At 42.3% G+C, this 27,085-nt stretch overlaps 2 protein-coding genes across 2 annotated transcripts in view; both read left to right on the top strand.

The window, feature by feature from the left end:
- LOC115364843 (GTPase IMAP family member 8-like) overlaps positions 1 to 12,872 on the top strand; it is a 39,840-nt gene extending 26,968 nt beyond the window's left edge. The window contains exons 4-6 of the mRNA XM_030059478.1: positions 4,236 to 4,301; positions 9,114 to 10,319; positions 10,884 to 12,872. Of these exons, the coding sequence (XP_029915338.1) occupies positions 4,236 to 4,301; positions 9,114 to 10,319; positions 10,884 to 12,439 (2,828 nt within the window). The 3' untranslated portion in view covers positions 12,440 to 12,872. The remainder of the gene's footprint in view (positions 1 to 4,235; positions 4,302 to 9,113; positions 10,320 to 10,883) is intronic.
- Positions 12,873 to 22,476: 9,604 nt separating this feature from the next.
- LOC115364875 (actin, cytoplasmic 1-like) overlaps positions 22,477 to 27,085 on the top strand; it is a 7,487-nt gene continuing 2,878 nt past the window's right edge. The window contains exons 1-6 of the mRNA XM_030059536.1: positions 22,477 to 22,561; positions 23,863 to 23,987; positions 24,101 to 24,229; positions 24,445 to 24,555; positions 25,340 to 25,424; positions 26,241 to 26,402. Coding sequence (XP_029915396.1) covers positions 23,865 to 23,987; positions 24,101 to 24,229; positions 24,445 to 24,555; positions 25,340 to 25,424; positions 26,241 to 26,402 — 610 coding nt within the window. The 5' untranslated portion in view covers positions 22,477 to 22,561; positions 23,863 to 23,864. The remainder of the gene's footprint in view (positions 22,562 to 23,862; positions 23,988 to 24,100; positions 24,230 to 24,444; positions 24,556 to 25,339; positions 25,425 to 26,240; positions 26,403 to 27,085) is intronic.

The following is a 27,085-nucleotide window of genomic DNA, read 5'->3' as shown; positions in this document are numbered from 1 at the left end:
TAAGCTTTAGAAACGCACTTTTGCACATTTTTTGTGCCTTATGCACCTCATCAAAAATTGCGGACCCAAATGGCACCCGTTTCATAGAATGACACAGATGTAGTATATCTGAATAAAATTTGCCCCTGGGTGTCGGTCAAAACTTACTTTCAAAGATTTATTAAATTGATCCAATAGTACAGCACAGTAGACAGAGCAATTAGCGGTTGCACCAGGTTACAGGCGTAGGTGAAAGTCAATAGTTGTGTGTGTAGGTACAGTACAAGCCAAAAGTTTGGACACACCTTCTCATTCAATGCATTTTCTTTATTTTCATGACTATTTACCTTGTAGATTGTCACTGAAGGCATCAAAACTATGAATTAACACATGTAGAGTTATGTACTTAAAAAAAGGTTAAATAACTGAAAACATGTTTTATATTCTAGTTTCTTCAAAATAGCCAGCCTTTGCTCTGATTACTGCTTTGCACACTCTTGGCATTCTCTTGATGAGCTTCAAGAGGTAGTCACCTGAAATGGTTTTCACTTCACAGGTGTGCCTTATCAGGGTTAATTAGTGGAATTTCTTGCTTTATCAATGGGGTCGGGACCATCAGTTGTGTTGTGCAGAAGTCAGGTTACTACACAGCCGACAGCCCTATTGGACAACTGTTAAAATTCATATTATGGCAAGAACCAATCAGCTAACTAAAGAAAAACGAGTGGCCATCATTACTTTAAGAAATGAAGGTCAGTCAGTCCAGAAAATTGCAAAAACTTTAAATGTGTCCCCAAGTGGAGTCGCAAAAACCATCAAGCGCTACAACGAAACTGGCACACATGAGGACTGACCCAGGAAAGGAAGACCAAGAGTCACCTCTGCTTCTGAGGACAAGTTCATCCGAGTCACCAGCCTCAGAAATCGCAAGTTAACAGCAGCTCAGATCAGAGACCAGATAAATGCCACACAGAGTTCTAGCAGCAGACCCATCTCTAGAACAACTGTTAAGAGGAGACTGCGCCAATCAGGCCTTCATGGTCAAATAGCTGCTAGGAAACCACTGCTAAGGAGAGGCAACAAGCAGAAGGGATTTGTTTGGGCCAAGAAACACAAGGAATGGACATTAGACCAGTGGAAATCTGTGCTTTGGTCTGATGAGTCCAAATTTGAGATATTTGGTTCCAACCGCCGTGTCTTTGTGAGACGCAGAAAAGGTGAACGGATGGATTCCACATGCCTGGTTCCCACTGTGAAGCATGGAGGAGGAGGAGGTGTGATGGTGTGGGGGTGTTTTGCTGGTGACACTGTTGGGGATTTATTCAAAATTGAAGGCACACTGAACCCGCATGGCTACCACAGTATCCTGCAGCTACATGCCATCCCATCCGGTTTGCGTTTAGTTGGACGATCATTTATTTTTCAACAGGACAATGACCCCAAACACACCTCCAGGCTGTGTAAGGGCTATTTGACCAAGAAGGAGACCTGGCCTCCACAGTCACCGGACCTGAACCCAATCCAGATGGTTTGGGGTGAGCTGAACCGCAGAGTGAAGGCAAAGGGGCCAACAAGTGCTAAACACCTCTGGGAACACCTTCAAGACTGTTGGAAAACCATTTCAGGTGACTACCTCTTGAAGCTCATCGAGAGAATGCCAAGAGTGTGCAAAGCAGTAATCAGAGCAAAGGGTGGCTATTTTGAAGAAACTAGAATATAAAACATGTTTTCAGTTATTTCACCTTTTTTTGTTAAGTACATAACTCCACATGTGTTCATTCATAGTTTTGATTCCTTCAGTTAGAATCTAATGTAAATAGTCATGAAAATAAAGAAAACGCATTAAATGAGAAGGTGTGTCCAAACTTTTGGCCTGTACTGTATATGTGGTTCTGTCACAAATTAAGCAAAAAAAAAAAAAATAGACACAATTAGTATAATGGGGTCCAGTGCACTGCCCGTTAGGTGGCAGTGGAGGCCGGGGGCCTCGACGGACCAGACCCAGGCAGCAGAGGCTGGCTCTGGGGACGTGGAACGACACTTCTCTTGGGAGGGAAGGAGCCAGAGCTTGTGCGGAGGACGTTGGGCGGTGGAAGGAGCACTTTGATGAACTCCTTAACCCAACTAACCTGCCCTCTAGGGTAGAGGCAGAGCTGGAGGATGACGGGGGATCATTGTCAATCTCTAGGGAGGAAGTCACTGAGGTAGTTAAACAACTCCCCAGGGGATTGATGAGATCCGTCCGGAAATGCTTGAAGGTTCTGGGTGTTGAGGGGCTGTCGTGGATGACACGCCTCTTCAACATTGCGTGGAAGGCTGGGGCAGTGCTGAAGGAGTGGCAGACCGGGGTGGTGGTTCCCCTGTTTCAAAAGGGGGACCGGAGGTTGTGTGCCAATTATAGAGGCATCACACTCCTCAGCCTCCCTGGGAAAGTTTACTCTAAGGTGCTGGAGAGGAGGGTTCGACCAAAAGTCGAACACTATGAGTCGAGGAACAATGCTGTTTTCGTCTGGGTCGTGGAACAATCTTTTTTTCTCGCAGGTATCCTGGAAGGGGCCTGGGAGTATGCACATCCGGTCTACATGTGTTCAGTGGATCTGGAGAAAGCGTATGACCAGGTTCCCCGGGATATTCTGTGGGAGGTGCTGCATGCAGTATGGGGTGAGGGGGGCACTCCTTAGGGCCATCCAATCCCTGTGCGCCCAAAGCGAGAGCTGTGTCCGGATTCTTGGCAGTAAGTCGGACATGTTTCATGTTGGTGTGCAGATGATGTGGTCCTAATGGCATCATCGGTCTGTGACCTTCAGCACTTACTGGACCAGTTCGCAGCCGAGTGTGAAGTGGCTGGGATGAGAACCAGCACCTCTAAATCTGAGGCCATGGTTCTCAGCAGGAAACTGGTGGAATGCCCACTGCATTTTTACCCCAAGTGAAGGAGTTTAAGTATCTCGGGGTCTTGTTCACGAGTGAGGGAACACTGGAACGTGAGATTGGACGGGTGGTATAGCGTTTGCTGTACTGCACTGTTGTGACGAAAAGAGCCACTGTTGAGCCAGAAGGCAAAGCTCTCGATCTACTGGTCAATCTTCGATTGTACCCTCACCTATGGTCATGAGCGATGGGTCATGACCGAAAGAACAATGTCGCGGATACAAACGGCTGAAATGGGTTTTCTCAGGAGTGTGGCTGGCCTCTCCCTTTGGGATAAGGTGAGAAATGCAGTCATCCGTGAGAGACTCGGAGTAGATTCGCTGCTCCTTTGCATGGAAAGGAGCCAGTTGAAGTGGTTTGGGCATCTGGTACGGATGCCACCAGGGGGCCTCCCAAGGGAGGTTTTCCTGGCACGTCCACCTGGGAGGAGGCGCCAGGGCAGGCCTAGGACCAGGTGGAGAGATTATATCTCCACACTGGCCTGGGAAGGCCTCGGTATCCTCCAGTCAGAGCTGGTGGATGTTGCTAGGGAAAGGGAGGTGTGGGGTCCCCTGCTGAAACTGCTTCCTCTGCGACCCGACTTTGGATAAGCGGTTGAGGATGATGATGATGATGATGATGACAATTAGTATAATAACAATATTAATGTGCTATAACTAAGACAATTAACAATTACTATTTCATACAAAATGAATACTAATGAACTGGTAACTAATCGTGACTATTGTTATCTAAAACTGGCACACACACACACTCAAAATATGTTTAACCTAAATGTCCATACAGCTGAACAGTAAATTCCTGCGATGGCACAATCTTGCACTGCCCCCTAGTGGGCTGAAGGCGCAGTGGGCATAACATCCAATGACCTAAGGCTAATAGCATGTAGCTAATTAGCAATGGTGACCTTACCACAAAAAATAACTTTAAACAGGTTTAAACTATATACAAAGCCCATCCATTTCACTTTAAGGGTAATTAAGGTAAGTTTGGCGGCCTAGCTGACTTTCTTATCCTCATGGACGCACAAACACCAGTTTACATAACCAAAACATCTTAAGGATATTAGAATGACCACACCACTCTCTGGACGGCAGGAAAGTGAAATGTAAAAGTTCCGCAGATTTGGGAATTCTCTGTAATCACGTGATGCAGTCGAGTCTCCTGATTGGCTGCTCGAATAGATAGGAATATTCGAATAGGAAACTATTTTGACACTCTGATGAAGATCTGCTCGGACTGAAATGAGTGAATCACGTTTATAAAATGTGCAGTTTCTACATGGAACGCCTCCCTTCATGAAGCTTCTTCATGTTCTCCTCCAGGTGAGTTTCTCTCTGCTGGGTTCCAGTTCAGTGACACGATGGCAGAGGCAGCGACTGAAGCATCTGGTGAGTCCAGACACTCCTTTTCTGAAGCTGAACTAACTGTGAATGTTACTCCTGTTCACTGACTTATCTCTCTGTGTGCTGCTGCACTGACCCACTTTGTCCTCAGGGGTCCAGGAGGTTCATCTTATTCTCTTAGTTTTTGCTTCATTCTAGCTGCTCATCATTCCAGTGGTGTAAAATTCCACTTGGTGGGGACAGGTCATTACATTTCACTGACTGTGCTGACTTTTGTTTTGTCCTGTATTTTATTCCTTGTTGTCTTTTCCTTCATGATAAAATATTTTGAAAGTTGAGTTCAGACCCACATAAAATCCTGTGTCCTCCCTGCACTCAAACAGCAGCAGCTTTGCTCATTTACAGCTACAGACATCCATCAAATTTTAGGTTGTGTATTTATGTGACTTGTGAAGCACATTGTGCTGAATGTGGTTGTTTACAATGTGTTATTCAAATGAATAGATTTGAATGGAATTGCATACAGCTGTTTTTTGGGCCATGTTGCAGTGTTTTAGAGAAGCTCAACCCACTTTCCCTGGTATATTAGCCTCAGCATTATATAATGACAGTAAATTAAAATTGAACTGAACTGAAAACCAAATGAAAACTTGACAGATAATAGTTGTTTGTGCAGCAAAAGGGGAACATCATTAAAACTGGAACACTTAACTAAAGTATACAGATTATTTGAAACACGTCAGTCTAAATGAACTTTAAGTTGACCCTGTTTTGATATAATTTTGTTTATTTTTCTGTATCTTACAGAGACAGAAGATGTGAGATCCAGGAAGCGCAGCATCAGCTATGACCTCCTTCCACCTTCCAGTGAGTTAAACTGAACTGAACCGGAAGTGTTTTGATGATTCATAAAATTTAAGTTTCCAACGTCTCATAACAGGTAGACATAAACTATGCGGTTTAATCAGTTTATTAACTCCCATGTTTTGTGATAGAAGTTTTATGAATAACTTCATTTGGAGTTCGCTTGCTCTGGTTGACCTCTGATCTTCCAGTTTCTGGCTCCTGTTATTCCACCTGGTGCAAAGCTTCTCCAAGTGCGACTCAAGTGTCTTTTCTAGTTTCCAGGCAGCTCAGTTGTCATTTCCTTGTCCAGCGCCCCCTTGTGGAAATAGCAAAGTGTCTTGTGTCCATCTGAGCTCCATGGGTGTGTTGCTCTTAAAATGAGCTGTGCTCAGCTGCAGTGTTGCTGCGTTGCTGTATTGAGGCAGTTGAAAGTGTCTGAGCAATAAGCAGCAGCTCTAAAGTGCTGCAGTTTTCTCTGGTATATGAAGCTCACAAGTTAAATTAAATCATTTATCGTGGCATTAAATCAAAATCTTTTTTTATCTTTACCTGTGACATACGTTTAGTTTGGTTCCGTTTGTTAACTTCACATTTTTATTTCAGTGTCTGAGCTGAGGGTTGTGCTGCTGGGGAACAGCTGGACTCACAGGAGTGAAGTGGGGAACTTCATACTGGGAGAGACTGTGTTTGATCTTCAGAGAGCAGCTGACCACTGTCTGAGAGAGAGTCGACGGCTGAAGGAGAAGAAAATAATGCTCATCAACACTCCAGATCTGCTGCTTTCAAACATCTTTCAAGACAAACTGACACAGGATGTAGAAAGCTGTGTGAGCCTCTCTGCCCCTGGACCTCATGTGTTCCTGCTGGTACTACAGCCTGAAGACTTCACTGAGGATCAGAAACAGAGGTTACACAGAGTCCTCAAAACCTTCAGTGAGCGCTCTTTTGATCATTCACTGGTACTGACATCAACACCCAGAGAGGAGAGATCAGCTGGAAACTACATGCAACATCCAGCCTTAAAGGACATGATCAGAGAATGTAGATACAGACACTTGAACCGAATGAACCTTGAACATACAGAGCTGTTAACTTGCCTGGGTCAAGTAGTGAAGGAGAACAATGGAGAGCCTGTGAACTGTGATGTGTTTAAGGATGCAGCTGCTGATCAACAAACACCAACACCTGCTGGTAAGTGCAGGAGAACATTATGAACCATATACTAATAATGATTTATAACACAGTTAAAGCATTATGTAAAAAGTTAAATTCATTGATGATGTCATCTCTTTACAACAAGCAGCAACAAGCTCCGCCTTGAACTGTATGTGAATTCATCACAAATGTAGTTTTGTTTTTCTCATGTGTAGGATGGTGATGTACTGACTGATGGTATCATCTTTTTACAGGGATGAAACCCACCACAACACACAGTCTGTCATCAGAGGGAAGTTCTGTCAACCAGCGTGAGTAAATTCACTTCAGGGTTTTAACATCCAGCCTGAAATCTGTGACGTGATCTTAAAAATTATGTTACAATATTAATTATACATCACTCCCACAGAGCACATATGGCTTATGTTGGTCCAACACAGGCTGTTGATCAAAGATTACAGTTAATTTGAGGTGATATGTTCAATGATTGATAAAAGCATGAGCCTTGTTACACTTGTAGAGTTTGGGGCCCTGAACATTTTTCAGAAACAGAGTCATCACAAAAATGCCACAACAGCCATTTCACTTTCCATTATAACTGAATTATGTAGTTTGCATCGTATCTACTGAACCGAACATGATAACACAGAACAGATGACACACAGGATGTTTGATGGTCCAGGATGACAGTGATACCATGTACAACATCATGAACTATTCAGGTGAAGAGCTCATGGTGAATTCAGTGAGGCCAGAAGGAAATCACAGCATCTGAGAACTTTGGCTAGCCTTTATGTCTGTGTTGCATCCATGTTGTGTTCAGTTTTTAAAGCTTTGTCTTTTTGTTCATTAACCCTGACAATACAGTGACTGTAAAGAGGAGAACAATTTTCAATATGACCTCAACAATTTATCATCGAAAGAATGTGTCAAACACAAAGATTTACTAAAAAAATTAATAGCAGTTTGATTGTTTTGTCGGTGTTGAACCCATTCTTCAGTGTCTCCTCCACACTGACACTGAGCTGGGTGATAAAAGGAGGGCTTTTAGCTGGTCTAATGTTGGGTAATCTGGGTTTAAATTTATTCATGTCAGAATAGTACACCTTGTCATTACTCTAACTGTGTTACCTTAAAAGATAATCAAAAAGGATCTATTTGAGTTCATCAAGTACACTCCTGATCAAAATTTTAAGACCAGATGAAAAATTGCAAGAATTTACATTTTGTAATGTCTACTCTAAGTAGAGCTTGAAAATGCAAAAACAAGAAATGGGAGTGAGACAAAAAAAAAAAAAAAAAAAAAAAAAAAAAAAAATGAGTATGCAATTTATTGCAAACAACCATTAAACTGAAATAGGCTGTTCATCAGCTGATCAAAATTTTAAGACCATATCTCAACAAAACCCCAAAACTCCTAAAATAAAAGTAAAATTTTAAAAAAGGACTTAGTAATGAGTAGCTGCGCCATTGTTGTTAATCACCTCAAAAATTCGTTTTGGCATGCTTGATGCTAGTGTTTCCAGGAGGCTAGTGGGAATGTTGCTCCAAGTGGTGAACATGGCTTCACGGAGGGCATCCACTGTCTGGAACTGGTGTCCATTTCTGTAAACTTCCCTTGCCATCCAACCCCAAATGTTCTCAATTGGATTTAGATCAGGGGAACACGCAGGATGGTTCAAAAGAGTGATGTTCTTTCTCTGGAAGAAGTCCTTTGTCAGGTGGGCATTGTGAACTGCAGCGTTGTCCTGTTGAAAAACCCAGTCATGACCACACAGACGATGGCCTTCAGTCATGAGGGATGCCCCCTGCAACATCTCCACATAGCCAGCTGCCGTTTGACGCCTCTGCAGAACCTGAAGCTCCATTGTTCCATTGAAGGAAAAAGCCCCCCAGATCATGATGGCGCCCCCTCCACTGTGCCGTGTAGAAAACATCTCAGGTGGGATCTCCTTGTCATGCCAGTGACATTGGAAGCCATCAGGACCGTCAAAGATAAATTTTTTTCTCATCAGAGAATAAAACTTTTTTCCACTTTTCAATGTCCCATGTTTGGTGCTCTCGTGCAAACTCTAAACGGGCAATTTTGTGCCGTTGAAGGAGACGAGGCCTTCGAAGACGTTTTTTGTTCTTAAAACCCTTCTCTCGCAGATGTCGTCTGATGGTTATGGGACTGCAGTTGGCACCAGTGACAAGCTTAATTTGGGCCAAGGATCGTTCCGTGTCTTGACGGACAGCCAATTGGATCCTCCGGCTCAGGGCCGGTGAAATTTTTTTGGGTCTACCACTTGACTTTTTTGTTCCATAACCCTCAGGATCTTTTAAGACATTAAAAATGACTGTCTTACTGCCTCCAACTTCAGCAGCAATGGCACGCTGCGAGAGGCCTTGCTTATGCAGCTCAACAATCCGACCTCATTCAAAGACAGAAAGCTTTTTTGCCTTTGCCATCAGGAGGTCATGACAGTGTGGATACCTGACAGAAAATGACACTGAATCCACATTTTTGTGGCTGTGGTCTTAAACTTGTGATCAGCTGATGAACAGCCTATTTCAGTTTAACGGTTGTTTGCAATAAATTGCTTACTCAATTTTTTTTTTATGTCACTCCCATTTCTTCTTTTTGCATTTTCAAGCTCTACTTAGAACCTTCTTGAGCTCCAACAGGGCAAAATGTAAATTCTTGCAATTTTTCAACTGGTCTTAAAATTTTGATCATGAGTGTATTGTTATATTAACTTGGGACTGTTTTTCATTCCTGTGGTTTGTAAAACTCTTGTCAACTTGTCACTTATCAACACCTACACACTCACTGGGATGTTGGGTGTTTTCATTTCTTTTGTGTTTTTATTGCAGCATCTGGACTCAGGATTGTGCTGTTGGGGAAAAGTGAGGAAAAAAAGACAATACTTGGCAACTTCATAATAGGAAACAAAGCTTTTCATTTACCAAAACCTTCCCCAACAAAGCAATGTTTGACTGCCTGTGGAGAGTGGAAAGAAAAACTTTTAACAGTGGTGAAAACTCCAGACATCTTCAGTCTGCCTGTGGAAACAGTGAGAAAAGAGATGAAGAACTGCATGGATCTTTGCTCTCCTGGACCAAATGTTCTGTTGCTGTTAGTGAAGCCTTCTAAATTCACAGAGGAGAACAGACTCACTCTGATGAATGTCCTGAGATTGTTTGGTCAAGAGGCCTTTAAACACTCCATGGTCATCACCACACATGAGGGAGGTGGAACAAGTTCATCTGTAAGACAGCTCCTTGAAGAATGTGGAGGAAGGCACTACAGCATGTCATCAGATCACCGTAAACTATTAATGGAGAAGATGGAGAACATTGTGAGAGAAAACAATGAGAGCTGCCTCACCTCCACTGAAGAGACAGCTACTGTGAGACCAGAGTGTGTGAACCTGGTGCTCTGTGGGAGGAGAGGAGCAGGGAAGACTTCAGCAGCCGAGGCCATTTTGGGCCAGAAGCTGTTTGATCCAGGCTCTGAGTCTGCAGTGTGTGTGAAGAATCAGGGAGAGGTGTGTGGACGTCGGCTTTCCCTGGTGGAGCTTCCTGCCTTGTCTGGAAAACCTCAGGAGGCAGTGATGAAGGAATCATTCAGGTATGTCTCACTCTGTGATCCTGAGGGCGTCCACGCCTTTGTCCTGGTCATACCTGTGGGTCCCCTCACTGATGAAGACAAAGGAGAGTTAAAGACCATCCAGAGCACATTCAGCTCTCAGGTCAATGACTTTACCATGATTCTGTTCACTGTGGAGTCAGATCCAAACCTTCCAACTGTTGTTAACTTTCTAAGTAAGGACCAGGACATCCAGCAGCTCTGTCAGCGTTATGGAGGACGATACGTTGTCCTCAACATCAAGGACAGACAACAAGTACCTGAGGTGTTGGATGCTGTGGACAAAATAAGACTTTCCAAGGATAAACCATGTGGTTACACAACAGAGATGTTGTACCTTACCCAAGTAGATAAGATCAGTCAACTAGAGAAATGCATCAAGTCGCAACGGACTGAACTGGAGGATCTGAAAAAGCAGACTGTGGTCACTTGTAAGTATTTTGATATGATTTAACTTGTGATGGTGGTGCCAGAGGCCACTTACTGTATGGTTGCGGTCTGTTGGAGGTCTCCAAGGCGACACTCGTGGAAAAGTAAAAGATAAGAAAAGTGGGATAAAGAGTAGAGAGGTTAAGCTTGCCGACGTGTTTCAGCCCGTTGGTCTTCATCAGGGCAGAGTCTGACTCTTTATATCTTTTCCTTTTCCACGAGGGTCGCCTTGGACCTGCCAACAGACCACAACCATCCAGTAAGTGGCCTCTGGCGCCACCATCATTTTGTTTTTGTTCCCCCTCACCAAGAGCACCTTTTTTGTACACAAATACAACAACCAAAACACACATGCGTGCACACACACACACACACACACACACACACAACTCATCAACACTTTCCCAACACAGAGCACACCAGCTCCTTTCATTCTTTTAGAGGTCTAGCTTGTACTGGGTTTGATTTGTTGTAAAATTGTTCCACATTGTTCTCTTGAGACCAGAGTGTAGCAGCTGTAAACATTTAATGAACATGACATAATTCAATGTCCTCTGATTTTGCAGGTGATGATGGCAAACGGAGTGAAGAGTGTCTCAAGATGGTCCTGATAGGAAAGACTGGAAAGGGAAAGAGTACATCAGGGAACACTATTCTGGGCCAAAACTCATTTAAAGCCAAAGCCTGCCAAACATCTGTCACCAAGTGCTGTCAGAAGGCAGAGGGTGAGGTGGACGGTCGTCCTGTCATTGTGCTCGACACCCCTGGCCTGTTTGACTCGACCTTGTCCCATGACGAGGTTAGTGAGGAGATGGTGAAATGCATCAGTCTGTTGGCTCCAGGACCGCATGTCTTCCTGTTGGTGTTAGAAATTGGTCGACTTACACCAGAGGAGAAGGAGACATTACAGCTGATCCAGAGAGGCTTTGGGAAGAATTCTCAAAAGTTCACCATCATTCTTTTCACAAGAGGAGATTCATTAGAGAGGGATAAGCGGACCATTGAGGACTACATTCAAGAAGACTGTGATGATTCATTCAAGAAACTGATTTCTGACTGTGGAGGAAGATACCATGTGTTTAATAACTATGATAAACAAAACCACAGCCAAGTCAGTGAACTGCTGACCAAGGTGGAGACCATGGTGAAGAAAAATGGAGGAGGCTGCTACACCACTGAGATGTTCCAAGAGGCAGAGGCAGCCATACAGAAGGAAGTGGAGAAGATTTTGAAGGAGAAGGAAGAAGAGATGAAGAGAGAGAAGGAGGAGCTGGAAAGAAAACATGAAGAAGAAATGGAAGCGATGAGAAGAAGAATGGAAGAACAGAAATCTGAAATTGAACAGGAGAGAAAACAGAGAGCTAAACTTCTCAAAGAAAAGGAGGAAGACATTAACAAAGAGCGTGAGGAGAGAAAGAAAGAAAATGAAAGGAGAGAAGAAGAAGAAAGGAAAAGGAAAGAACAGGAGGAAGTTCAACGACAGGAATGGAAACAAAAACTTGACGCATTGGAGAAAAAAATAAAATCAGAATCAGAACTAAAAGAAAATGTTGACCAGCAGCTGGAGCAGAGTAGAGAAGAGCTGAGAAAACAGCAAGAGGCTTGGGAGAATGAAAGAAAAGAATGGTGGGAAAAACGACATCATGAAGATGAACAGAGACGAGAGGAGGAACGAACGAGACTTCAGAAGCTCCAGGAAGAGTACGAGCAGGAAAGGAAGAAAGATGAAAACAAAAGAAAAGAAGAAGATCGACTCAGAAGAGAACAGGAGGAAAAACAGCGAAAAGAATTAGAGGAAGAATATACGAAAAAAATGGAGAATATGAAGAAGAAATATGAAGAGGAGGCCAGAAAGAAGGCAGAGGAATTCAATGACTTCAGAGAGAGATACACCAAGGACTTTGCAGCTCTGATGGACAAACATAAGGAGGAGATGAAGGCTCTGAAGCAAGAGCACGAGAAACAAATTCAAGATAAGAAGGAGAAATATGGCCTCTTGAAGGAGCTGTCAGACTACAAAGAAAAACATCTCAAGGAGGAATTAGAAAAATTGAAGGAAAATCACGACGAGGAAATCAAAGAATGGGAACAGGAAGCCAAAGACAAATGTATCACCCAATGATAATTCTGTCCAGTTTGTTCATTATTATGTTATCACTGTGACCCCACCTTCACCACACACACACTTTCTCTTTTGTTCTATTGTGCAAATAAATCAAAAAGAGAAACTCTTCACTGTTAGAGGTCAGGCTGGAGGTCAGGATGTGATCCACCTCACTTTCATTAACCGTTAAAACACAAACTAATTCTCTGAGCTCCAGCACTCTTTTCTTTTCTGGTAAAAATAAGATAAATAAAGAATCAAATAAGCTCCACTGCTGTGTGTGCAGAGGCTGGACGTTTCATTTCTAAATGCTGTTTTATTTTTGATGATCTCCTGGTTTTTGCCCACAACACACTGAGGTCTTGTTGTGGTTTGTCTTCGTTGGCAGTAAAGGCCAGTTTTTCACTGTCAGTGTCAAACTTGCATTTGTTCTTGTTTTGGAGCTTCTTCTCCACTGATGAAACTGTAAATATTAATAATAAATAAACAAACAAATAGATTTTTTAAAAAAGCATTGCATTACATAGTGATTTTAGAATATCATGTTTGTTCATAAATATAGAATTGTTGCATTTAAAGTGACCCTTGAATTGTGTTTCTGTTAAACTTCACACAACAACAGTACTGTTTCAGTGACGGTGCTGTGTGGAGACACATTTGATTCCAGTGACTTTAAAAGAAAAAAATAAAGAGACATTATTCCCTGATATTGCAGAGTGGAGTAATCTGCTGAGTTAAAATGAGTTTTAAAAAAGTTATACTTCTACTTGATATCAGTAGTTTTGTTTTTGTTACATTATGATTGTATTTCACTTGCTAACACACACTAGCTGATAAATGAACAGCTAAATAAGACACAATGCAGTCCACAGACAACATGAGCTACAAGATTGAGGAAATAAACTGTGATCTTTGTTTCATTTTGCATGTGAGTACTTACAAAAATACGTTGATTTTATATTGATTCATAATTCAGTTGAACAGTGAGTTTTATAAATGAAATGTCATGTATTTGTTCAATTATGTTCAGTATTTTAGGAGATAAATACTGTATGTGTAATATTGGTTTTTTTTTTTTTAAATGTATTTTGAGTCTCTTCTGAACAACCTAGAAATATATTCTCTTTTATGTGAAAGACATTAAGTTGCTTGACAATCATATATCTGCTGGTGTTTTTCATTAAAATAATGTAACCACTTCTATTCTATATCCATATGTTCTTATAGAGTTCCTTCAAGTGTTAAACCAGCTGTGATTGTTGTAGAGAGAACAGAAAAACAATCTCACACACTGTCCTCGATAAATCCTGACACATCACTCGCTGGGGCAAAACTGCTGAGTCATGTTTAAGGAACCACTGAGGTTAACATTTGCTGTTTGTTTTTCTGTTGTATTTGGAGGTGAGATGCCCTTAAGCTGCTTTGGTTTTTCTCTCGCCAACTTGGACATTTATTGTCTTGTTTGTCCTGTACCTGTTTCTCTGTTGGCGCAAATAAAGTTCAGTAAACTGAAGCTAAAATAAACAGAGTCAGTATTTCTGTTACGATTCAGAGCAGAAACCCAAGAGCAGGACACAGAGACGCAGAGGCAGGAATGAGGTAGAGAGGTCATTTATTGTGGAGCAATGAAGCATTTTACATACACTCATAATTTGGCCCTGGCATTTATTGTTTAACCTGGCCCCCATTTACCTCAACATACACACTTATGAGCTGCATAAAGCAATGTCATTTATAACATATAGGCTAAGTAACAGATATCAAGCTGGCACCCTAACAGCAGGTGTACTTGCAGGATTTCATAAAGTGATATGATAAATCAATTGCAAAGAAACAGCTTTGGCACCCCAAGAGGCACACTTATTCATTTGACAATGGGCAACCAAAATCTGTGCACTTATGTTGCAGTCCTTAACTTAACTGCTGACATCCAGTCAGACTGCAGTGTTTCTGGAGAGAGACGATCCCTGTAACGCCCCCTGCTGTCTGTGTTTAAAACTGTCCATCAAAATGAGCTGGATGTTATTACGCAACATGATTAGACCTTGGTTTCAGTATATCAGTGTTTCAAATGATGTGGTGGTACTAAAATATGATGCAACACTTTATAGGATAATTTCTGGAAGGGAAATGATAAATATTCTACCATATGCAGATGATTTTTTTTCATGAGTGGGATTTGAGGAAACATGCATTAAGTGTCTTCTTAATACAGCTAACTGGGGTACAAAATGGAGACTATTAACAAAATGAAAACTGAATTATTTCATTTTAGGATTCCCTAAACTGCTCTTAGCACCTATCAGTTTTATGCTGGGAGCCATAAGTTAAATATTTTGGTTTTCATATTGATGAACACATGAGCTTTTTCAAGTGCACTTGCCAAAGCAGCAGGGGGAGCTTTTGGAGGAATAATTGCAAAAAAGCAAAAATCCAGAAGAGTTTGGTTTTCATGGTAGGCCTACCCCCTCCCCCACCTAGGGAGGCAGATTGTTACTGTTCATTGTTTTTAGGTCCCTACTTGTAACTTTTCACTTAAATTAATTATTTTGTTTATTCATTTGTGTTTTTTGTGTGTCATCTCTAGATAAAATCATAACCTTACCAAGCATCATCTAAATTTCATGTGTACACTGTGGCAATCAATGTGTTATATGGGAACAGCAACGGCCTCCTTGCATTCTTGTCGATGCACCCGTGGTGATGTTAATGTTCCTCTGAACTGCTCCAGCTACTAAACTACACCACGCATGGCTGTACACCATGCAATGAAAATTCTGGACAAAAGCCAATCCGATTTCATGACATTCTAGGATAGGATAGGATAGGATAGGAATTTATTTATTTGAAACCGGGACAATGCACGAATAAACATTAATCTTGTAGGACAAGAAAATTTGTCTTGGGCCAGGTTATAGCAACAGTTGCTATTTTCCACCTGTAGTCCCTGGGAAAGTATGACAATATAAAAATTAACAATTCTAAAAAGGGATTTAACAGGACTAGAAATGAGATGGTAGCCACAATAGATAAAATAAGCAAAACAAACAGACAAACAATGAATAATAGGGTACAATCCAACCCTGTAGAAACTACATTCATACACACACACACACACACACACACACACACACACACACACACACACACACACACTCTCACATATATCTCACAGATGTGTGCAAACATGCTTACTCAACAACCAGCTCTTTGATAGGCATAAGAATGTGTGTGGATTTGTACATAAGATAAATTATGTGGGAAGGGCATTCCACTGCCTCATGGCCACACATGAGAAGGAAGAACTCCCAAATGAGTTGCTCACACTGTTTTTTCAGAGCAGAATATTACAAACTTTTTCAGAGGGGGAGGAGTAGCACTGTGAATGATTTTATGTATTAAAGATAGATTTGAGTGTTTTATTAAGTGTTCAAAGTTAAGGATGCCATATTTACCAAGTACATGACAATGATGGTAATGACGTGTTTTTTTTGTCATGAATCTTGAGGCTGCTTTTGTACAATGATTCTATTCTATTTCAAGTTTTGGTAATTTTATAAGATTTTCAAAATAAAATATGCAGCTCAAAACCGGCCACAATGGGACCATTTCAGTCTCAAACTGATGCAGTATTTTTAGATATATAAAGTCTTACACTCACACTTAAATTTTAGATGGTTTGATGCTTTGGCTGTTTGTTTGTGTTCCATTTTTATTATTATCCTGTGCTTTGCATTTCTTGTGTTGATCATATTTGATGTATAAATGTTTTAACAAAGGCCCAACTAGGGACAAGTTATAAATGTTATGGTACAAGAACATTTATGAACTGTTCAAGGTAAATAGAGCCAGAGCTGTGCAGCTACATCCCACCAGGAGGGGGCACCGGGGGCTTCACCTCCTGCAGATGTGTAGCCTCTGGCTATGGAGCTGCAAGCATGGAGAGCCCTCACCCTGCCACTCAAAAACACAACACATTACAACTCAATAAATTATTTATTAAATGAGGAAATGTCACCAGGCGCCATCTGCTGGTTGTATTCAAAGCACAAAAACACAATTTGTGGTGGCATTTACATTTTCAGATCTCAGTGCAAATGTAGAGTTTGTGTTACACTTCTATAGTAATGAAATCCTGATTTTACTTCTAAATAAATATGAACTGAATGTCCTGAAATGTGTGTGTGGAGGTAACACCTTTCAGACCAGCAGGCAGCTGTGCAGTGTGCTGTGGAGCTGCGCAGCCACATCCTACCAGGAGGGGACGCCAAAGGCTTCCCCCCTCCTGGGTGGATGACCTCTGGCCTGAGACTGACCCTGCGTTCCAATACTCATACTACCATACTATTTAGCAGGAGAAAAAAATAATAAGCATGCATATTTCATATTAAACTACATACTTTGTAAGGGCAGCTGCAGTAGATACTAAAAGTAAAAAGAATAAGTATGCGATTTGGAACGCAGGGTGAGTGACTCCTCGCGTTGTGATTTTGACATGATGTGTAACTGCTGAACAATAAGTAATACTGCTCTAACTGCAGTTTTGTCATGTGTGTTCTGTAGCAGCTGAGAGGAAGCCACAGTTCCCTCAGACCAACATTAAACTTCAAGAAAATCAAGATAATGCTAATAAATTATGGTTTATTTTTTGTTTTTGTTTTGATTTTATTTTTCTCAAACAGATCCAACAAATCAAATGTATCAAATGTAAGATACAGAAATCTCTCACCAATCAAAACATCAAACAGTCGACATGTAGAAAACACACATGATGGTTTCAGAGGAAGTTCATCTGGTCCTGCCACTTCCTGACAAGATCAAAAGACTGTATAGAAAATAAAAATAAAATAAAATTTCAGCAAATAGATACATAACATAAATGTTGGAGACAACAAAAATAGAAGGGGAAAAATTACATATTACCTCATTTTTTTCTTCTATTTTTCAGGCACTATTAATAATTGTTTGTAGCTGAATTTGAATTTTTTTTTTAATTGTTATTGCACATTTTTATGGCTTCATCAAGGCGGTTACAAAGGGCTGCCACACAAACTGAAGTACACATGATGTTAAGAGCTGTACAGACAGCAGCTTGTGGGTTTCCAGGTTAGGAAAATGGTGCTCAAACTCTCAACTTAAACTGACCGATCCACGTCCACAGGGTGCAGTACAGTCTTTTGTCCATCGGGGGCGGTGCTGAGACCACACATGCAGAGCAGACAACCCATATGAAGTGCAGACTGTGTATCTCTGCTGATATTTTGGGAGCTGTTTTGCTGGAAGTGGAAGTGAATGGAGATGTGCAAATCCACACAGAGCACAGAGCAACCGATGAGGATGGTTCACCACCATGTGGACTCACATCACACCCAGGGAACTACACACACACACACACACACACACACCCACTCCAACACAGCTACATTACTCTGAGTTTCAGGCTGAGGGCATGAAGAAGCCGTGCTGCCCGTCCTGTCGGGTGAAACCTGACCTGGAATCTGGTTTCTCCTCTGTTGTTGTATTTTTCAGGTTTAGAGCAGATAGATCGGCCTCTAGATGTCAGTGGTTTCACTGTGTGTGTGTGTGTGTGTGTGTGTGTGTGTGTGTGAGGGGAGGGGGGTCACAAGCAGACAGACAGTGATCTGGTTTCTAAACAGGCCCCAACCAGCTGGAGAATGTGGACAATGTCAGGTTTGGCTGGCTTGGGGCTGCACTTAATAATTATCATTCGTGTGTGTGTGTGTGTGTGTGTGTGTGTGGAGAAGAAGAGGGGTGGGGGGGCTTCAAGTTGGACTGGGTTTGTCTTTTTTTTTTTTTTTTTTTAACTCAGATGCTAATCAGAATCTCTTTGAGTGATTTTGTCGTCCTGCAGCGAGCGCGCTCTCATCCGCCTCACGTCTGCATTTTGCTCGAGGCGCTTCACACACTCCCTGTTTTGCAACCTCCCTGTTTGGTCAAGAACTTTGGTGCTGGTTCTGGTTTGGTGTTTGTGCAAATAAAGTTCTCCACCGTGAGCTGCGGGTCCGTGCTCTACACCACGGGCTTTCCAGCACTTCAAAATCTGAGCTAATTCACTTGGTTTCCTTAAAAAAACATGGGGGGAAATGCTGATTACCAAAATTATTAGATCATTAAAATGACTGGAGCATTAGCAAACAATTAGCCAATCATTTTTTTTAAAAATCAGTTACAAGAAAACTGTATTTATAATATAATGTAATATAATTATTTTCTAATTTCTTGTGTTTAAGTGCTTGTGAAAGGCGCCTGAGTGCAGCCTCTTTCAGATGCATTTACAGGAGGACACCGTTTTGAAAAGCCCTGCTCGAAACCAGCGTGCCGGGTTTTGACTGGGTCGCCGGTCATCTGTGAGCCGTTACATTTCAAACGTACCCCTCCCAGCACCGGGTGTGTTTTCTAAAGCACAGACAAAATGCATATGATAGAAACACACAGAGCCGCACGATGAGAGCGGAAACAAAAACAGGAAAGGTCAGAGGTGAACAGAGGAGAGAGGAAAACAAAAGACGAGGCAACAGAAAATAACAGGAGACACAAATGAAAAGAGGAGAAGAAGAAAAGTGCAGAGGGGGGAAGCAAACATGAAAAGAGGAAGAGGAGATCAGAAGGTGTGTGTGTGTGTGTGTGTGTGTGTGTGTGTGTGTGTGTGTGAGGAGGGGGTGGTGTCCCCGTGTCTGAACAGACCAGTTGGCTGAACGGGTCCCAACCAGTTGCAGGGAATGTGGATAATTAAGAGAGAGATGGAGCTGCAGAGGAAAACTAGCAGCGTCTCTGGATTCCTTAACGATGACACCATCACACACACACACACACACACACACACACACACACACACACACACACACACACACACACACACACACACACACTGCTAACACAGTCACACTGTGGCGAAGTCAAGAGCAACAGGCAGTGAAACAGCAACTGAGCAAACTGATGACAAGACGTGTGAGAAATTACAAATAAAGGAGTCATTAATTACTATACTACAAGTGTGTGTGTGTGTGTGTGTGTGTGTGTGTGTGTGTGTTTTCAAGGAGACACAATAGGAAGAAGAGGGAAATGTCATCAGCTAAGATAGAATGAACCTTTCAATGAAACTAAAGGCATCTGCACACACACACACACACACACACACACACACACACACACAGATGTCAACGGGCCTGACCTGCAGGATTTTCTTGCAGCAAGACCCCAACACAAAAACTGCAAGAGTTAGAATGATTTATTGATTTATTGATCATATTCTGTAGGCAAATATTAAAAAATAAAATCTAATTATCCAGTAAAATACAATCAAATGAAACAGTATGAAAAATCAAAGTATCATCCACCTCTGATGTGATGCAGGTTCCACACAAGCTTATTTCATTTATTCATTTATTTTTTTGTTCCTTTTTTGTTAATGACTTCCTGAAGTTTCTGAGCAGGTGAGGCGCCTTAAAGAGCTGCTGACACTGATTTACAACTTTTGTGTTTTTCAAATGTGTAAAAATCCTCAGGACTTTTGGAGGGGACTAAAGCCAAATTGGGGAAAGATGCAAAAATGCGAAAATGCAGAAGTGCAGAAGTGCAGAAATGCAGAAGTGCATGCTGCTCAAGCCGAGGTGTTAAAGGTGCAGGTGAAGTCACATGTTCTCACAGGGACCAGATGAAGGATTTCAGGAGATGAATCAGTTTGGAAAATGACTTCAGCTCTATGTCTCTCTCTCTCTCTCTCTCTCTCTCTCTCTGTGTGTGTGTGTGTGTGTGTGTGTGTGGTCAGGGTTCGTCCTCCCACTCTGTCCAGCTAATAAAACATAAATGATCTTTGTGACTGATCACCAGCCTCTGTTACGTTTGTGAATTATTTGCATCCTCCAGGTTTGATTCTCCAACAAAATGACCTTTTTAAAACCTTTATTTACTCAGGGAGGTGTGCCGGACAGCTGTGCTCTTCTCAGCAACACCCTGCTTCAAACACACACACACACACACACACACCTGGAGCCGCCCAGCACGACCCCAGCAGAGAGGAAACAGGTTCAGAGTGAGAGGTCTGAGCCTGGTCAGCTCTTCACGCTGTGGCCAGGACTCTGACGCTTTACAAACTCAGTAAGAACAAACGTTTCATGCACAGAATCAAACAGGACAGAATCGAATCGATCTTTTTCGTCCACCAGGGAGGAAATTCATCATCGAATAAGACAAGCACTCAAAGACAGACCACAGGAGGTCCCTCCTTCATCATGTGCTCACCTCCTCATTTTTGTATTTACTGTTGTGATATTGTTACAGGATTAATACGCATATATATACGTAATGCGCATGATGAACATACTTTTCCTGTACTAAGATTAATGCACAAGTAGGATTAATGAACATATGAATGCACTTTTTTTTTCTTTTTCTTTTTTTTTTTTTTTTTTTTTTACAAAATTTTAATGCACACATTCTAATATTTCATATTTCTTTTTCTTTTTCTTATAATTTAATTTTCCTCTTGAGAATTTGAACAACTTCGTTACGGCTGAAAAAAAAAAAAATCCCAAACCCTTGATCCAGAACCAGATCCAGATCCCCATCAACCAGCTGATCTGTGGCCCCACAGCGATTCATCAGCCAGATTTCAACCAAATCTGTAACTTCTTGAGAAATAATGAGAACATAATGATGAGACTAAACACTGCAGGAGGGGTTTGTTGCCTTTTTGTTGCATTTAGTTCAAGTTACAGGAGAAATGTAGTAAATAATCAAACAGGTGCCATGCATCAGTAGTTCCTCTTGTTTTGTTTTTTCTTTTGACTTTCTCACCCACAGAGCTTGAAACTGAGATTCAAATTAGAATAAACTTCAGGTCCTCGGTCAGGAACGTTATGACAAGCCAACGGTAAAGAGGTCAAAGGTCAGAGGTCACAGCACCGTGACAGTAGATGGAACAAACATGGCTGGGACTCCCAGATTGCTAATTCATGTTAGAGAAGTGAACATGCGTGTTAATCTGTGTCGGGTTCAGTGTTCAGAAGTGTCGCGTCACAAAATCTATAGGCTGTTTCACAGGCCTGAACCCGAAACCAAGAACAACACCCGGCAACGCCCGGCAACACCCGGCGACGCCCAGCACATCACCTGAAATCAAGGCTCAGGTCAGTCCAAAACACCAAAGAGAAACTACAGCAATCCTCTAAAATATTTCATAAGGAAGATATACAAATACAGTAAGTAAGAGAAATTCTCAGAACCAGAGGTGACAAGCTGCTCTGACCCTGATCCAGCATCACGTCAACACAGCTTTCCTGACATTAAAAGTGTTTTTTTGTTGTTGTTGTTGTTATTGTTGTTCTTTGTGCTCATTTTCTGTTGTTGTTGGGTGTTTTTTGTCCTAATCTCCTTCTACTGTATTTTTTTTTTTTTTTGCTATTTCTTAATACCTATCTAGTTTATTTATTCATTATTTGTTTATTCATTATTTATTTATTTATTTTAATTATTTGTTGATTTATTTATTTACGCTGATTTTCCAGTTGCCTTCACCCCCCCATGTTTTTGACAGAAATCACATGACTTTGCTCAGGTTTAAGAGTTTCATTTAGATGTCATATTTAAACTCTAGGCCTATATTTAAACAAATTGTATTGAAATTAAACCAGAAGGAAAAGAAAATGTTAAAATGTTTCCCTCGTAGTTTTTCTGCATTCTAACCGTGTCTACTGAATTAAATCACAAACTTGTCCTTGAAGCCCCTGCAGGACCCCTGAGAGTCCCCGCACCCCACCTTGAAACCCACTGGGAGCTCTGAGGGAGCAACACAGAGACATCTCAGGAATGTCGCAGCTACTGCTCCTCAGTGGAAACGGCGAAGTTGTGGCAAAAGTTGAGCAGCATTTCTTGAATTTCTGCCCCTGCGGATCCCCGCGGCTGTTTGGGGGAACAGGTTCCGCACCCGGCCCGGCCCAAACCTCAAGGACCCGGGCACCTGGCCAATCACAGCTCCGGCTGGGGAAACCTTGCCTTTTATGGAGCTGCGTGCAGTCCAGGAGCGAGCATAAAGAGCGTGCAATTTGGCGCACATCAAGCAGTCAATTAGCACACCTGAGCTGATCCGCACCGCTGCACAGACACACCTCACCTGCACAGGTAAGACCGAGGCCACCTGGGACTGTAGGACACTTCAAGCCGAGTGGACAGTTTTTCTGATAGTTTTTCTGATCGGTTAGGTTTAGGGGCAGAGTTAGGGTCCATCAATCAATAACCAGTCAATCCCAAAGATTAGACTTTACATGGCGGGATGCAGACTGCCACAGAGATACTGGAGCTCTTGGAAATGCATTAAGCAGGATACTTGTGAAAATGACCTGTCATATGCTGAGCCTGCAGCGCTGCGTCCTCTTTCTTTACTTTTTTTTTTCTTTAAAATGTAACAGGACAAGTTCACTTAAACTGAAATTATTTCCTAGAGACAGCTTGGCAACGGGCATGGAGGAGAATTTGTAAAGTGGAGTTAAATGCAAATTAAATCAATATTTAGATGTGGTGTTCCAAATGCAAAATTAATTAATAATTACGCAAAAGCGTCCCTTTACTCCTCGCCTTTTTATTTTTTCTGGAAATACTAGATGGCTTCTCCGTCCCCTGCCATCTCATGTTATGTGTCTAAATTCCTCATCAGAGACTGAGACAGACTGTGGTGCCCGCTTCATAAAGACAGATTTTCCAGTACCATTGTAAATGAATAGTTTTAGGTTGACTTTTTTCAGTGGTGAATTACAACTGTACCGCCTGACATTTTCTAGGTATCATGAAGTGCCTTTTTAAAAATTGAATCTTAAGACATGCATGCACAGAAAACATTCTTGTGCGCGTTTTTTTTTTCCATTTGAATGCTTGCTTATCTCGGTCTCTTATGCAATGCTTGCACTGAGGAATTCAGGGTTCGTTAACATGACAGTGGTTTTGCGTTTCGCCCGAGGTGACTGCCAGGTAAATATTTGCAGTGCAGCTGTCATGAATAACAACCACAGAGTCCTCAGGCAGGGGCCACTCCCTGCAGGCATGAAAGGGTTAACAACACCTGGAAACTCCTGTCCTGAAACTTGGTGACTGTTGTGTAAACAGCTCAAAATCTCATTATTATTATTTTTTTAATTCAAATTGCCTAAAAGGAGACTTTTGAAGACAGAAGAAAGTAGAAACCTGGAACTTGCTTGTCAGATTGGTTATCATAAACTAATTCCTTCAGATTAAGACTTTTAGACCAGGGAAATGTTATAATCCACTCCTACTGAAAACTTAAGCCTGAATGCATTTTTTTCTCCAACATGTGATCAAGACATTAGACTTGAACGAGTGTGACAGGCGTGTATTTTTTTATTTTTTAATGGCATCCAGATGACACAATAAGCTCCATGTTGTGTTTCTACACCAAACTGTCTTTGCAGAAATGGATGACGACATCGCCGCCCTGGTTGTTGATAATGGCTCTGGCATGTGCAAAGCGGGTTTCGCCGGAGACGACGCCCCCCGCGCCGTCTTCCCCTCCATCGTCGGCCGACCCAGACACCAGGTAGGAGATCTGAACGCCTGCACCTGCTCAGAGGGCCTCACCTGCAGGGGAACGTGATTTGGAGGCTGTGCAAACATGACTGAGCGCGCGTGTGTGTGTGTGTGTGTGTGTAGGGCGTGATGGTGGGCATGGGCCAGAAGGACAGCTATGTGGGAGACGAGGCCCAGAGCAAGAGAGGCATCCTGACCCTGAAGTATCCCATCGAGCACGGCATCGTCACCAACTGGGACGACATGGAGAAGGTGAACCAGCCACCAAAAAACACGAGTCCATTACAGATACAAACATTTTGAGCTCATGTCAGATTTAAAAACAAACAAAAAAACCCTTTAATTTCTAGTGTGGCTGATTCAACCAGTCCTCAGCTTTTTGAAGGGAGATTCTTGGTACAGGTGAAATGTGTTTCCAGCCAATCAGATCGTTGCTGGAAGCGTCTTAACCTTCCTCTCTGCTGCAGATCTGGCACCACACCTTCTACAACGAGCTCCGTGTCGCCCCAGAGGAGCACCCAGTCCTGCTGACTGAGGCTCCGCTCAACCCCAAGGCCAACAGGGAGAAGATGACCCAGGTGTGTGTGTGTGTGTGTGTGTGTGGTTTTACCCTGGTAGATTGCCTCCAGATGTCCAGTCTAATGCACAAATGGCATGTGAATACCAGGTATTCTGTGCACACACCTCAAGGCAAAAATGAAAAGATTCCTGCTCCTCCACTTTGTCTGTGCAGCCGTCTAACATTTAGACTAAATCTGTTCAGGATTTATCTGATGCTGCTGTTATGAAGTGAATTTTAGTTAAGAGATGAATCTTTGAAGCCTTGAAAAAAAAAAAAAAAAAAACTTGTCCAAGAAAAGAGCCTTCTTTTGAGAAACGAATACATGACCTTAGCAATTAAAACATATATCATGCATTGCTTATTAAATTCCCCATGAAATGATGTCACATGACCTCAAACAGTGACATCATCCTGCTCTAGTGGCTGTAAAATTAAAATTTCAGCCAGTAAAACCTTGAAAAATCTTTAACCTTCTTCTCATCCACCTGTACCTTCAACATAAGTGTCTCTCTCCCAAGCTGACATCTTGTTGGTTTGCACTTGGGAATGAGCCCACCCAAACTTCCCATTTCAACAGGAAAAGCATCAAATGATTGGGTTATTTAAAAAAAAAAACTGCCTAAACTCATGAAGCTTCCCTCCTCTGGGCCAGTGATTCTTTTAAATTTCTGAGTCGATGTCATGAATTCAGCAGAAAAATGTCCAACCTGGAGGATGTTCAGAGCGGAAGGATCATGTTTGTCAGTATGACTGCAGGTTTGTCACGTGTGAAAGACTCACCTGTTTCTCCTCTGATCCAGATCATGTTCGAGACCTTCAACAGTCCTGCCATGTACGTGGCCATCCAGGCCGTCCTGTCGCTCTACGCCTCCGGTCGCACCACAGGTCAGGAAACTCGAACGGCAGGGACCAACTCAACATCGAGATTGGTGTCCGAAATTTTAATTATGCTCAATTGATTTGTTTCTTGTGAATTTGTTTCCACTTTTCCTTGACCAGAGCTGATAAACCAAGTTGGCAGGACATGAGATGTGTGTGTGTTAGTGCCATTCTGGAGGGGAAAAGTTTTTCTCCTCCCCTCTGTGCATGGCTTCACATGTGCTGCCCCCTGCTGGCCGTGTCTCAGGCCTGCAGCTGATCGATCACCTCAGCAGATTCTACTTTGACATGGGATTCAGGAACAAGGAGATCCTGCTGATTTTAATCCAGAATCACCAGATTGTTTCTTCTGAATCAGCCCAAGTCACAGCGACGAGTCCAGATGCTGAGGAGGAGGTTGTAATTCTTGGCGCAGATCACCAGGATTTCCTTCTGACTGAATCCCACAATAGAAGAAATTATTTTATTTCTTTGTCCATAAATTTGACTTGATCTCAATTTTCGAGCTTTCATGAATTTACCTTTTTTTTCAAAAAAAAAAAAAAAACCCTCCCTTGCCCAGCTCTGTATTTTTTCCTCCCTATTATGGCACTAATACACCATATCAGCAAGATGACGTTTTTTTCATAACCTGCCTATTTTCAGTGCTCAACAAGGCACAAAAGTGACCATGCATTCCAACCTGAAACCTGTTGACACCTTTAAATGTCCTGGAGACTCCGGTCCCGTTTCAGTCGTGACTTGATGGAACTTGCAGATGAAATCGCGTCCCCCTCCCTCCTCAGACTGAAGTTGGGTTGTGTGGTTTTTTGTGTCCTGCAGGTATTGTGATGGACTCCGGTGACGGCGTCAGCCACACGGTGCCCATCTACGAGGGCTACGCGCTGCCCCATGCCATCATCCGTCTGGACCTGGCTGGCCGCGACCTGACAGACTACCTGATGAAGATCCTGACCGAGAGAGGCTACAGCTTCACCACCACTGGTACGCAACACTGATCTGATTCATCTTGATTATGCAGATTTTTTTTTTCCACTCATGTTCCACTAACTGACTTACTTTTTTCCTAATTTAATTGCCAATTGTTTTCAAAAAGAATCTGCATTCGGCTCAGGTTTCAAAGGGTTAATTTCTTGAATTTTTTTTGTTTTGGTCCCCTTGACAAATGTAACTGGCCCTTACCGTAGACATAAACTGTGAAAGGCAAACACAACAAAGTCATTTTTTATTTTTCCCCCTCATCCTTTCTCCACATTTTCCTTAAAAAATCAAAATCTTTTCTGTGGCATTTCTATTTTGTGTCTAATTTTGTTTTTGAAGCCTTTGTGGCCTTTTCACACCACAAAAACTGCAGGCTCTCATTTAACACGCCGCTGTGTCTGCTCGATTTAACTTACCCCCCTGGTCACAGTCCAGCCATCAGTGTCTCCCAGTAGAAACCGAAAAGTGTGCCCACTCCCTGGTTTCAATGTCCATCCACTGCACTGTGGAGTGAAGCAACTCCACAGCAGTAGGTGGCAGTATTGCACCGCAAATGCTGGTTGTTCAAAAAGGAGGAAGGTCTAACTTGGTCTAGTTGAGATAAAGCAAAAGACACTACCTGTTGGAATCAAAACTTTATGTACTCCTGTCTTCAGTGGTGCTGACTAATGGCCTTTTTTCACCGC

This window comes from Myripristis murdjan, chromosome 9 (assembly GCF_902150065.1).
Source record: "Myripristis murdjan chromosome 9, fMyrMur1.1, whole genome shotgun sequence".
NCBI lineage: Eukaryota > Metazoa > Chordata > Actinopteri > Holocentriformes > Holocentridae > Myripristis > Myripristis murdjan.
The sequence above is the reverse complement of the archived record's forward strand: the minus strand, read 5'-3'. Positions and strand labels throughout refer to the sequence as shown.